Source organism: Microchirus variegatus (assembly GCF_963457635.1).
Source record: "Microchirus variegatus genome assembly, chromosome: 2".
NCBI lineage: Eukaryota > Metazoa > Chordata > Actinopteri > Pleuronectiformes > Soleidae > Microchirus > Microchirus variegatus.
Window position 1 is genome coordinate 30825950 of NC_139803.1, and position 15235 is coordinate 30841184.

General features: G+C 39.2%; 1 protein-coding gene across 1 annotated transcript; it reads left to right on the top strand.

Annotated features, from left to right (window-relative positions):
- Positions 1-4922: 4922 nt before the first annotated feature.
- Positions 4923-9464, top strand: fam98b (family with sequence similarity 98 member B; the record flags this gene model as incomplete). Its single annotated transcript, XM_083910259.1, has 8 exons — positions 4923-5054; positions 5217-5365; positions 5860-5988; positions 6072-6250; positions 7041-7121; positions 7218-7334; positions 8949-9116; positions 9210-9464. The coding sequence occupies exons 1-8, from the start codon at positions 5017-5019 to the stop codon at positions 9462-9464; spliced, it is 1116 nt and encodes a 371-aa protein (XP_083766385.1). The 5' UTR covers positions 4923-5016.
- Positions 9465-15235: the final 5771 nt, after the last annotated feature.

Below are 15235 nucleotides of genomic sequence, written 5' to 3' on the forward strand. Positions count from 1 at the left end.
GGAAATCGTCAAGATTAATAGACTTGGAGATGTTACTTAACACACCTGTACACACACACACACACACACCTGTACACACACACACACACCTGTACACACACACACACACACACATTCATTGACAGAGCCAGGCCACAAACGTCAGAACTCTACTTCAAAGTAAAGTGTAACTTTATGAAGGAAAAACACGTCTTTTGTACAGAGAGCAGCAACATATTGACAACAAAGAGAAAGAAAACAAAAGCTATTCTGCATTCACAAAAATACTTGCTGTTTGAGTATATGCTAAAAGGGATCTGTTCTTGCTTTTTGTGTGAATTTGCAGTCGGGTAACAGTGGCCTTTCCTTCACAGCTTAAGCATTTTCTGACAGTATAATTAATTACTAGATGGAGAAAAGTGCAACAGAAATGGTATTTTCCCCTCAAAGTTACCCTCTCAATTCTTTGTGGGGTACTTTAGCCACCATAATTAGTGTAATTTTAACATTAGAGGGATGCTGCTGTGGTGGATGTATGGCAAATATGATTTCCTTGTTTTCTTTTCCACGACATGTTGTAAAAAAAAAAAATAATAAGCTTGTTTCTCGAGGTTCAGCTGGCACAGCTTTTGACATTCATAACAACAAGGTGTTGTTACCGGTTACCTTGCCTTCCAGAGGTGATTTAAAACATCTGATTGCATTCCAGAATGAAGGGATCGATTCCACGATGGAGAATGGTAAAGACTTTACCATGTTTTAGTTCCCCAAAATAAGACAAAAAAATAACAATTTTAATCTTGAACCATTCAAATTACAAAGGAACTATGACAATTTCATTCACTCCAGTGAATCTTGCTTTTAGTCCATTTATTTACTATTGTAGTGAAATTGTTGTTCTGTTTCCACGTCATTTTTTTTATCCTGCTCATTTTATGATTCTTTTTTTTGAAAACAAAGGCTGAAATGTTGCTCAACCAGCAAGTTTTGTTTTGGTGAGTACAGGGGGTTAAGTGTGTGTGTGCTCCTTGGTTAAATGACGAGGCACTTAAATTAGGCTGTTCTTTCGTGGAGGAATAAGTCTGTATATGAATATATAGAACATCCAATCTGGCATCTCCTCAAAGCACTGCTCTCCAAGCTTTGGTTGCAGCACCCTCTCTTCAAATCTCCACGTTTGTCCCCATGAGTAGTGACTTCCTTTGATGTAGTGTCACATGTAGTATCGTACGTCGGTCCACTCCTTCCCTGTGTGTTGTCATTTATCAGGCCCTGAGTGAATGGTAGAAGAAATGCAGAGTATCTTAGCCATATGTTTAAAAGAGAAAACTATGTATGTATACTGTGTGCGCGTAGGTCTTCATATGCTCTGGTGATCTGATGTCATGTAACAACGTCACCACTGTTTGTGTGATCGAGGCTTTGGCTCTTAAAAGCACTGACCAGCATCATCGACGAAGTTTCCCCAGAACAAAGAGATGATCAAAGGAATGACTTAAACCCCTCTAAAGCTCACTAGTTCACATATTATTCATTTAACTCACACACAAAAACAATGCATTGTAAGGATAATGATAATTAATACTGTACTCTATTAAACTGCAACTCACACTTGTTTTATGTAAACAAATGATAATGATTGAGCTGAGGAGGTGGAGGTGTCTCTGTGAAGATGAAGTCAAGCTCAGAATCTGGTCTTAAGACGATAGAATAGAACAACATAGGCATTTATTTTCAAACAGAAATCTGCATTCTGCTCCTTTGGCATCAGATAGGCTTTAAACCAAAATCATATATATAATGATTGTTTACCAAGCTTCTCTGAACAACAACTTAATTTACAACAGATCCTCCCCTCACAAGTCACAGTTCAGTCTGATATCTGTCTGCAATAACTTAACTTAAATTCCACACGGCTAAGCATTAGCGTGTTTCAAACACCTCACTACTGCACAGCAGATATGCATCTCTTCTCAACTCCCATTCCTCTTCCTCCTCCTTCTCAAAAAAAAGAAAGAAGAATCTATAGTGGCACAGGAGAGAGACTTTTATTTTCTTAATTCCACCCTGACCAATGCTCCCTTTACTTTCTATGCAAACTTTCTAATGTGGGGAAACACGTTGACCTCTCTCTCTGCAGGCTGAGTCAGTGACAGGACAGGACAGGACACTTTAACGCTGTAGAGGTAGACGAAAAACAACTCCTGGTACCAAACTCCAAACACCTGTAAATACTTAACACTATATTTAAGTACTGATAATAATCCCAGCTTTTTTTTTTTGTTTGTTTGTTTTTATTTTTGTTGAAATTTTAAAGATAGAACTATATTTATCGCCGCTGTCAGCATATACTGTAGCTTCAATTGACAGCGTTATGTACATAGGTCACCTTTTAGTATTATTTCACATTGAAAAGTAGAGGGCGGTCGCGATGGGAAATGACTATTGAGCTTCTAATAGAGTTTCTCTCTAGTTTTTGTACGGTAGACGGAAGGATAGTGCTAACACGGTACGGTTATGTCAGTCCACTTGTTTCAAAAGTTTGATATATATATATAAATATATATATATATATATGTATATTTACAAACGTACATATAAAGCTGCTAGATACAATCACTAATTTTATTGTGTTGACAGAGTAAAAAATCAGCTATGAATGACTGTTAAACCCTAAATCTCTTAACGACGCTCGCTGGCGTCCGACGACGTCTGGACCGCGCCGTGTCGCCATGACGGCAACCTTTCCACCATGTTCGATTGGGCGCACGAGTGTGACTCTATACGTGTTCTTGTGTGTCCACGAGTGTGCGTGTGTGTGTGTGTGTGTGTGTGTGTTTGTACTGTGTGTATGTGGGGTTGTGGGTGTGTAACCAAGGGTTTGGTTGGTTGCCATATTCTCTCCCATTGAAATTGGATTTTTTTTTCCCTGCATTTATTTGCAAGCTGAACCAAGGTTTGATGAACCTGAATTAAAACTTGCTGGCTGAGAAGCAAAATGTAGGATGTGCATTTATACAAAGTGTAGAGAATGCTGAAATAACACTTCTCATTCTGCATTAACCAGCACAGTCATGTACTGTATTATATATGCAACATGTGTCTGTCCGCTTTAATATATATATATTTTTTTTGACCTGCATTATATATATAAGACTTCAGTTTTAACCACTTTGCTGCTAGTCTTTTATCCTCTTTCAGTCTTGGAAAAATTGTGCATATCTTCGGGGAATGCATACAAGTGTACATTCTTGACATCGTGTAGATTTAAAAACAAAAAAAAAGAAGAAAAAAAGCTATATAAATATGTTCTCTCTTCAGTGTATTGTTTTAAAAAGGTTTCTTTACACAGCAGTTGAGTGGTTATGTTTGGATTCTCCGATGCTTTGGTGCACTGATGATACTCTATGTACGCTTCTTTTCATCTTACAGTGCTTGGTGTAACATTTATGTGATTAGTTCTAAATAGTGGAAAACATTTGTGTTTTGAAACTTGCAGTATAAATGGTACTACTCTTAACTATTCTGTAAACACTGCCTGTTTTCTTTCTTTTTTCCTTTTTTCACTCTCTTTGTGCATATTTTCTTTCCTGTGCATCCTTTTTCCCCCTCCCCCTTTTAGTGCCATCAGCTTTCACATCCTGACAACCTCAAAAAAGTGCCTCACGTCCATCCTAGTTTCCATCTTTACTATTTAACATCTCTCGTTCCGGTTCTCTTGGTTTCTACACGTCTAGGTATTTCTTCTGGTTCGAGAATACCAAGTATATGATGTAAAATTTATAGTCCCAATAACATGTCATAGTTGTATTTTCTTCATACAGATGTAGCTCATTACTTTTCATAAATATATAATGTAAATATGCATACATATGTTTGTAACTGTTTTTATGTTACATCATACACTTGTAATTTGACATATCAAATAACATTATCATAATAAAATGGTGAGTTTTAATCTTTTGCCGCGTGGGTGTTGTTGTGTTTCTTCTACATGCTTTTTTCATTTAATTCACGCTCAAACATATCGATGATGTACTGTGTGTAAAATCTATATGAAATAAGGAGAATTGTTAAAAGTAGTACTACCACCTAATTTATTACCAGTATTTACCAACTATTAGCTTGGTGATAACAGTGTAAATTGACTTAAAGGTGGATGAATTTCAACTTAACAGTCATTTTTGATCATGTGATTTTCATGTAAAGTGATGGTAACATTAAACATTACATGATAATATTATAATATTAACGTTTTATTACCATATTAAGGTGAAAACTGCATGATAAATAAAACAGTATTACCATAATATTATGTTCATAGGTCACATTCAGGCTTTAAAAATGTGTTTTCTCTCGTCTTATGTGTTGTTGAGTCAAAGTTATGATTCATTTTATGTCACATTTTTTAACGTGATATAAGGAAGCGACTATTATGCAGAAGTCACAAAATTCTTTTGTTTTTGTTTATAAAAAAAGCCAAGTGAACTTTGAACTGTGACATATTTTCCAAATTTCCCTTACTTGCAATTCCACAATTCAGTATAATATTACTACCCTGCTTGTACCCGCTAGATAGTGGATAGTTTTATATCATGTATTCATACAAGATTCAAGAAGACTGAAACTCAATAATAATAATAAAAGCTGTTTCGTGTTTGTTGCATGGAAGTAAACTAATCAGCATTCAATGGGCTGCATTATATGGAAAATATGTAAAAACAATGCAGTTTCAATATTTCAAAAATAATCGCTGCTACTACAGATTCATTTATCACTTTTTTTAATACGTGTTACATCTAATTTGTCGATTTATTTTTGACGTTACACACTGGCGGAACTGATGTTCCGGAACCATCAGTCTCAACAGTCGCACGTTTCACTCCGGCCCGAGCACTTCACCGGACATCATGGAGGCACAGTGAATGAATGGATGGATGAATGTTAAATGTGCGCTTGTTTTGACACATTCCACAACTTTTCCGTGGTGGTGCTCGATGTTTCATCTAGACGCGTAAAAACACCGCGGACTCATCGATGGAGTGCGACATTTTGGACTCGTTAGAGCAGCTGGGGTAAGCTACTTCGCCGTTAGCATGCTAACGTTAGGTGGTTTGGCGTTAGCTTCGCGTGTCCTGTCGCGTGTTTTCAAATCAAAGGGAGCGACTGAAGGAGCGAGTTGTGGATAAAGCTGCTGTTTGACTCCCGTCCGTGTGTTTGTCCGTGTGACTCCTCAGCTATGACGGACCTCTGCTGGAGGAGAAGGCGCTGCTCGGAGCCGCAGAGGACGGCCTGTCCTCGCAGGAGTTTCTGGACCTGTGTGTGTGGCTCGTGTCCAGGTTAAAGCCGCTGTGTGACCTGGAGGAAAGCATCACCTCCGGCCAAGGTGAGTCACACGTCTCAATAATGCATTTTCTGTGAAGAGGAAACACAAATGTCACACGGTCATCGTTTTGCACAATGTATCACACTGAGTGAGAATAATGATGTAAAAACTGCAAGGAACATCATAAGAGTCTGTTTTTGACCAGTTTTTACTCAAACACACACACACACACAGGGAATCCTCTGTGATCCCTCTCATGTTGTGCACCATCAGTGTGAGTGGTTATCATCAGGCAGAGCTCAGTGCAGCAATTCTAATCAGTTTAAGAACTTAATCACTCCGAATATCAGTCTGAATGATTACATTCTCTGTCTTATTTCTTTATTTTCCCCTGTCTGTGGAAATTGAGTGACAGGGAATGGTGGTTGAAATATTTAACAACTATGCTTTCTTCGATGTCCCCAGTTTATTCTTTCTTTTTTCCGCACCTCTGCAGTATCTTTAAAGACATAATATTATTATCATGATTTCTTCTGCTTCTCCCTTCTTTTCAGATGACATGGACGGACTCCAGGTGGAGATGAGCGGCCTGTTGAAGGAGTTACATTGTCCTTATGAAAAAGTAGTTTCAGGGATCCTCAAGGGTGACGTGAAAAACACTAAAGACCATCTCAAGCTTGTGTGTATGTTATCTTTACCTTCTCGCTTTTTTGTTCCATATTTTCACTTCTGCTGTACTTAAAGGTTGTCTTTATTTTTTTTTCAGTGTTTCTCAGCTCTGAGCTCCAGACAGCTCAGATTGTGAAGAGAAAACAACTCTGCGATCATCAACGGCACGAAGAGAATCCAGCGTTACACGAGCTCCGAGCAATCTGTGAAACGCTGAACGTGCCTGACCCGGGGGGATCAGACGCGGCAGCCGTCCTCGCCCAAATAAAAAACAAGGTGAGACTGTGTGATTCTGCTGTACGACAGGCTTTAGTTTATCAACAACACCATCATAAACCACCAGAGCTTCCATTTTGTCTGCTAGGTTTGAACAGTGGAGGAAAAACATCTTCACTTTTCTTCTTGCTGGAGGGTTAACGCATAACTTTACAACTAACTTTACACTCTTAAGAGAATGGGTCCCTGTTGTAAACGCAGCACAATTATTCCACTAAGTCACAGCGATTTGAGAGCCGTCATGCCACATATTTGAACTCTCAACTGTCAGCCTCCACGTTGACCTCACTTCTTAGTAGATCCTTTAATGGAATCCATGATTGCTAACTAGGAGTTTAAGTTTAAATATCGATGATTTCATTACAATGCAGCTGGATTACTGTAAAACTCTTAATGTTGGGGTCAGCCGGGCTTCCATTGCTCCTGCTTGCCTTTTAACAGGAGCTCAAAGGCTCCCTCCACTGGCTCTCAGTGAGCTACACAATCCTTTTTTTACGATGTTAATGTTTGCTCAAAAATGTATTTGTGGCCCTTCTTCACCTTTACCTCTCTGCTCCTTTGTGGTCCGTAAGATCAGCTGCTCTTGGTTGTCCTGAGAATGAGGCTGAATCTCAGGACCTTCACTGTAGTACACTGGACTGCATCTGCACATTAAGCTGTTTTTTTGTTTTGCTTCACACTTTGAATGTGAGACGGTTCAAGGTTTATTACTATACAGCACTTTTAAATGTGCTTTATAAATAAATTAGATTGGATTAGAAGATAATCTGCTTTTTGTGTGTCCTCATAGGTTGATAACCTACTCAAAGATCTTCCAGGTGCCTCCATTGGAAGCCCAGTGCTGACAAAATCTCTCAGCACAGAACAGTGGGTAAGCAGAATGACGTCTCAAACGCTCTACACTCTATATCTACTGTACATCAGAGGTTTGTTGTGTTATTAAATTTCACCTTCTTTATCTGTGCAGGCAAAGTTGCAGGACATCAACCGTGTCCTGTCCTCGGAATACGAGTGTCGGCGCAGGATGCTGATCAAGCGGCTGGACGTCACGGTTCAGTCGTTCGGCTGGTCAGACAGAGCCAAGGTATGTTCATGTGACGGTCACACGATCAAATCTGTGACCACTGTCCCTCACTTAACCTCATTATAACGTGACTTAAAGTGCTGCGTCACACTCATTCACACAGCAAAATAGATAATGAGGTTTTCAATGTCCTGTACTCGTTCCAAAGGAAATGTTCCACTTCCCTGTGACTAGGGCTGTAACGATATGCCTATCGAAATCGCAATACTCAGAGCCTCGAACCTGTCTTGTGGCGTGAGAAAACTGAATCGCGAAACGCCCTTTCTAACTCCCAGTTATTTTTCCAGTCACCCACATGATATGAGCTGTTAGTGCTACCAAACTTTTCAAATTACTATTATTTTGTGATTAATTAATTACAGTCATCATTAACGCGTTATGCTTTTTAATCACGTTAATCTCTTCTTTACTGATGTCCCCAGTACCGGGGCAGCGTCAGGCAGCGACAAAAGCGTCATAAAACCACGTCTAAGTTTAATAAACACAGACATGCTGCATACCCACAGAAAGGTCAGAAACTCGGCTAAAAGCTCATATAAACCATTCTTATGTTCACCAAACACAGTTAAAACACAGATGGATCAAACCCGCAGGAGGTGAAAAAAACCGTTACAGCGCACACGTTTAAAAGCGGCACCGCAGCGTCAGCGTGATTATGTAAACAGCGGAGAATTCACAGAGGGGTTACCATTTTTATCACTCTACGAACAAGATTCACGGATCCAGCCCCAAAATAAAACTGACTTTTAAGAAATACAACTGCTTCTCATGAAGAACTACACTTCCCAGCATGCTTTGGGGACACATCCCAGTCTGATTGATCATTTACTTTGTATTACATGTATAACAGTATTATTTTGTTACAGAAAACAGAGAAATCTTTGGTTATTTATTTATGTTCAAATCTGTTCAGTGTTCCAAAATATTTGTTAGTAGTTTTTTCAATTTAAAAAACAAATCGTGGAATGTATCGAACCGTGGGTCAAAAATCGTGATACAAATCTAATTGTGAGTTTGTGTATCGTTACAGCCCTACCTGTGACTCATGAAAGGCTTTTATTAGGCAGGAAAAAAACCGTTACAGCGCACACGTTTAAAAGCGGCACCGCAGCGTCAGCGTGATTATGTAAACAGCGGAGAATTCACAGAGGGGTTACCATTTTTATCACTCTACGAACAAGATTCACGGATCCAGCCCCAAAATAAAACTGACTTTTAAGAAATACAACTGCTTCTCAAATACAACTGCTTCTCATTTCCCTCGGGATAAATAAAGCATCTTGAATTGAATCTTGAATCTTGAATGATGGTTAAGCAACTTCATTTTAATTAGGGAGTAAGTAAAAGTATATTGATTTGACTGTTGTGCGACCCCTTTTTTGTGCAAAAAAAATAGTTTTTAGCTCATAATATGTCATATTTTCTATGCATTACATGATTTTTGCGTCCCCAGACATTAACATTAACTTCTAAACGGGAACATAGTGATGTAGAACTTCTGAAATTGGCAATTGAGACCAACTCCGTAAATTCTCAGGTAATTTTCCCCATAGACCTTTAAGGAGTTCTTTTTGGCAAATGTTGTGCTAAAGCTCAGTTTGTGTTGTTGGCCAGGTAAAGGTGGACAGCATGGCGAGGGCGTACCAGCCTAAGAGACACTCTCTGAGGCCACAGTCCAGCGTGGACATGGCCATGCTTCTCGCCGCCAGAGAAGACCTCTGCAACGTGCTGAAGACGAGCAGCGGCTCCAGCAGAGAGAACACCTCCTGTGCCGTCAACAAGGTTCAGCACAACTTCCCCCTCTGTCTGAACATTGTATTGACACAACGTCGTCAGATTGAAGCGAACATTTAGTTTCCCCTCTCTCATGCACAGGTGCGGATGGGGAGAGTGCCAGACAGAGGAGGACGTCCCTCGGAGATCGCAGCCCCGCCTCCTGAGATGCCTCCGTGGCAGAAGAGACAAGATGGTGGAGGAGGCTGGAGAGGAGGAAGAGGAGGAGGAGGAGGAGGAGGAGGAGGAGGAGGAGGAGGAGGAGGAGGAGGCAGCTGGGGATATGGAGGCAGAGGTGGTGGAGGTGATTGGAGAGGAAATAGATGGAACCATGGAGGGAAGAGAGGACGGTACTAGTATTATTGGTGACACTTTACAGTAAGGGTCCCTTAATTAACGTGAGTTAGTACATTATTAAGCATTAATTAACTGTTTAATAATATATTAACGGTCTTTAATATGTATATTACAGGAATCATGTTGTTTTCTTGGACTTTTTGCTTGATTTTCCATTCGCTGTATGATAATTATCAAACATGTTGTAAAATACAAAATTTTGTTGTCACAGAATTCAGGGATTGTATATATTCTTGTTTAAGAAAATAATGACAGCATTAAGTCCCGTTGAATATTAACCATGAATAGGATTTTTTGGTCTCATTGTATATTTGGTTCAAATGTGTAACTGTTTTTGGAGAGGTGGTTTACAAATTAAGCTAGATTATAAATACTATTATGGTTAATATAATAATCATAACATTTTAAAATAAACCTGCAGACTCTAACATCATCATGTTATTAGGAACAATAACAACGTGTTAAAAGTAGTATTATAACTCCAGATTATTTCACTCAAAATGTTTATCTTCAACTATAATTCACATGTTCATCACATTTATCAGTAACTTTATGAACAGATAGTGACGATAAGACAAAGCAGCCTTCACAGGAATCAGTGGTGAAGTGAGCGCAGGTCTCAGTGCATCACACCGTCAAGTGTTTTCCAAAACTGTGCCACTGGGACCAACAGATGTAATTTCTTAGTAAATAATTGCATGTATTTTCAACAAAAATGAATAAACGGAGCAAAAGATGTTGTTAGTTTACACCTGACATTGAAATGTGTCGTGATGCATGTATGGGCAGATATTGGCTTTGAAAAGTTTGATTTGCAAACACGGCGAGATCTGCCGATATGACTAATGACTACAATAGTAGACTGAAAAAGCTTCTACCTCCTTGACTTCTATGCTAGCGCCCCCTACAGATATTTTTTTCTGCTAATTTATTTTGCACAATAAAGATATTTCATATCCACATCTGCTGTGACATAAGCACGAAAAATAGTTTGTTGTTCTTCTGCACGCCCTGCACTTGGTGTCAGATGTCCAGAGAGATGAGGATAAGAAACATACAGGTCGGCAAAGACCTGTCACATGTGCGTCAGTGAACCAGAAGTGCATGCTTTTGCAAATGATTCAAATTAATTTGACATTTTACTCTTTTTAAAGGCCAGGAGGAGTAGGAAGAGCAGTGCGAGGACCGGCGGGGACAAATGTGGTAACTGCTGCTTAAAAATGATCCACACGTTTCTTAGATGTTGTTTACGCTCTGTTCACACCCGCTGTTAACATCCAGCTGGAGTGATCCGATCACAGGTGTTCATATTGAAATGTTAATTTATTTAGTTATTTTTTAATGATCACAAACAAGTTTGACGTTTATTAGTAACGTCAGTTAAAAAAAATAGACACTCAAAAGCGATATAATATTGTCACACAAACTGTTGTTTTAATCCATGATGAAAACAATGGCTAGTTGCAGCCCTAGAACAAACACAAATGGTGGACGTTAACAGCACTTGTCAACAGAGCCTCTGTTTAATGTGTCTGCATTGATTTCCATTGTTAACAGGTGACTTTAGTGAAAACCACATTCACTTGTTTGCTGGTTTTTGTGTTTCAGCAAACAATTGAATGTGGTTTTCACTGAAGTCACCTGTTAACAATGGTAAGATTATGTGCACACATTAATCACACAGAAGTCTAATTAATGTGAGGGCCATTTTTAAGCAGCAGTTACTGGACACCTGGATCCCAATCAAATTTAATTTTTTGCTTTTTTTTGTGTTTTTTTCTGAATTTTTGGCCAAATAAAATTGCATAACCCCCTCTTGTCATCTCTCTGGGGGTCCGGGGGGGCCACAGCCCAGCCCCTTCACCCCACCACCACCACCAGTGCTCATGTAATCGCTGGGACACGAGGTGGATTCGAACCTGCCATCACCAGACTGGCACAACCTTACGATCGTTGAACAAATCCACCACGCCACACATCCCTGTCAGTTTTGGAAGCTCTTCAAGCTCTTCACTCTTCACTTTGGATGTGGAACATTAAACATTGAAGTATAAAGGAATTGAACTCTCAACGTCAGGACTGAAAGGCGGCTCTCTTACCAGTTGAGCTATTTTTCCACACGCTTTACATCTTTTTTAACTCCTATTTACTATTTACATTTAATGTAGTACTCAAAAAATCACTTCATCTGAGATTGGAACCCTTGACCTCCCGAACTCGAGTCTTTCTCTTAACCATGTGAGCTATTTGTCCTGGTGTGACACCCCACACACACACAGTTAATCAGTGTCTAAGCAAAGTCAGTGTTGATGGTAATACAACCAGACTTCAGTGTGTGTCAATCACACAGGGAGAAAAACTGCACGCACAAAAGTACTTTCTCCGACCGGGACGTGAACTTGGGACATTGTGCTCCAAAGGCAAGTGCGCAAACCACTACACCAACTGTTTGATTGATTTTTTGTAAATTTTGTAAGACTTTCAATTACTTCAAAGACCTCGAACTGATGAAATATATTAGATTATCTGTTCTTTCCCGTCAGCCAAAACAGTTGGCGTTGTGGTTTAAGCTCTAGTCTTTGGAGCACGACGTCTTGGGTTCAATTCCTGGTTGGAACAATGGTCTTTCTGTGTGCAGTTTTGCCTGTTCTCCCCGTGACACACTAATACACACAGATACAGAGATTGGGTTCCACACACACTGAGTAACCGTGTGTGTCTGTTTCACAGTGATATCAGCGTGGGAGAAGAAAAGCGTACAAACAAATGACCTTGCTTCAACTGGGAATCGAACCCAGGACATCCTGCTCCAAAGGCAAGAGAGTAAACCATTACACCAACTGTTTTGGCCAGTGAGGATGATGTAGCTGTAGATATTGTAAAATACTTAATTAGCCTGAGGTCTTTGAAGTCATGGGTTCTATTATTGAAGTACTTACAAAAATGTGAGCCAAAGTAAACAAGGATAAATAGCTCATATGGTTAGGAGCAAGACTGGAGTTCCAAAGGTCAGGGGTTCGAATCTTGGACAAGGCGATGTTTTTGAGTACAATATTCAACGCAAAGAGTAAATAGGTGTTAAAAAAATATTAGCAGTGTGGCAAGTTAGCTCAGCTGGTAAAAGAGCTGCCTTTCAGTCCTGACGTTGAGAGTTCAATTCCTTTATACTTCAATGTTTAATGTTCCACATCCAAGGTGAAGACTGAAAAGCACTGAGAGCTTCCAAAACTGACAGGGATGTGTGGCGTGGTGGATTTGTTCAACGACCGTAAGGTTGTGCCAGTCTGGTGATGGCAGGTTCGAATCCACCTCGTGTCCCAGCGATTACATGAGCACTGGTGGTGGTGGTGGTGGTGTGGTGGTGGGGTGAAGGGGCTGGGCTGTGGCCCCCCCGGACCCCCAGAGAGATGACAAGAGGGGGTTATGCCATTTTATTTGGCCAAAAATTAAAAAAAAACCCGCAAAAAATAAAAATTGATTGGGGTCCAGGTGTCCAGTAACTGCTGCTTAAAAATAATCCTCACATTAATTAGACTTCTGTGTGATTAATGCGTGAGAGCGTCAACAGAGCATCTAGGAAATGTGTGGATCATTTTTAAGCAGCAGTTACCACATGTTTGTCCAAGCTGCTGCTCCTCTCTGGACATCTGACACCGGGTGCAGGTCGTACAGAAGGTGGCGTCGACAGTCCATGCAAGGTTTGCCCTGAGGATGACAAGCGTTAGCAGAGTTCAATCGGTCTGCGTTCTCATCCGTCAATGTGACGAAATGAAAGGCCGCTCAACACAATCTAAGGGATTTCATCTGCTGTGCCACAAGAAAACTGCATATATACACAGGTATATGGATGCTGTATATATGTGTGTGTATATATACACATATATGTGTTTTAGTGGATAAGCATTAAAAATAACTAAATTAAATTAACATTTCAGTCCACTAGATGGTGCCAAGTGCTCACTTTCACTCCCCCTGTCAGAATATCACAATATGTGATTTGGCAAATATCCTGATATGGTGCTGATCATGGTGTCTCTGATGATTAAAAAATAAATAAAATATATATGTAAATATATATATATACGTATGTGTATATATAAACAAGTTGGGATGCAAGGATTACTGCATTATCAAACATTACTAAATTAATTGTCAAATACTTTAATAATCAATTCATTGTTTGTTTAATTTTTATTACAAATGTACAAAAAAAATACAACTAGGTTTCTTTGTTCCGCTTAACAAAGAATTAATTACAACTGATTTTTGGTTTGTGGATTTAAAAAAAGACATTTGAGAATCATAATTTCCAGGTTTGAGAAACACTGATCAACATTTTTCAAATATTTTCTGGACCAAACAAAGAAAATAACATTACAATTTCAAGGACTCTGTATCTTTCTGTAACTAACCGAAAACATAATCATTTGTAAATGAAAGGTGTGTGTTTACTGTGGATCTGTGACGTCACATTAGCGTTAGCATTAGCAGCAGGTGTAATCTGAACACCTGTGATCGTATCACTCAGGTCGGATGTTAACAGCAGGTGTGAACAGAGCGTCAACACAACATGTAAGAAATGTGTGGATCATTTTTAAGCAGCAGTTACCAAATGTTTGTCCCCGCTGCTCCTCGTCTTCCTGCTGCTGGCTCCATGTGCGTGAAGTTCCCACTGGCAAACAGGAAGTGGATAATTCCAATTAGATTTATCGAGAGGGGAGGGCACGGACGGCACCAAACCAGGAGGAATCCACTTTTACTCGTTGTGTTGTTCTGTTTTGTGATTCGCAGTTGTGTTTAATTTGTGTTTGTGTTTTGTTTGTTATTTGCAAAAGTTAGTTTTCTTCCTATTTGTGGTGGTGGTTTGCACTTCAGGGCCACCGCACAAAACAACGGAAGTGTTTCCAGGGGACACTTGAAAGCAGCAGGGGGATCGCGCTACAGGAAAACTAGGGTCAAGCCAGGGTAAATCACTGAAAGGATCCCGAACGAGCAAACAGGCCGGATTAGGACATCCGGTTTTCAAAATAAGATAATAAATTAATAATGGATTAATTAATTACATTATTTGTGATACGGTTCAAAGATGACGTCATTTAAATTTCAAATTTCAAATGTGTAACTGTTTTGTAGAGGTGGTTTGCAAATAAAGCTGTTATTGTTATGATTACTATAATAATCATACAATATCAAAATAAACCTGCAGACTGACTCTAACATGATCATATTATTAGGAACAATAACAACGTGTTACAACTAGTTTTATAACTCCAGATTCTTTCACTCAACATGTTTATCTTCAACTATAATTTATCTGTTCATCACATTTATCAGTAACTTTATGAACAGATAGTGATGATAAGACAAAGCAGCCTCCCCAGGATAATAATGATTGTTAATAGAATTATTAAATAATTAATAATTAATGCTTCATAATGTACTAACTAACGTTAATTAAGTAAAGTGTTACAGTATTATCCTATGTTCATGAAGTGAGTCAATCACATGGACTCTGTAATCTTTGATTCTACTGAGGTGAACCACACTTTTTCCCCATTTGGAATATTTTGTATTCTCTTTTCTACTGTATTAGTGTTTTTGATTTACTTTTCTGTTTGAAAATACCAGGCCATACTATTAAAAGTACTTTTATTTGTATATCCACATGCTTGTGGTGGTTGTGGTTGTCAGTTCAGGAAAGACCACATTTTTTTAAACCACTAAAGCCACTGCTGTCAATCAGATAATAATCTGTAGTCAATGTTAAAGGA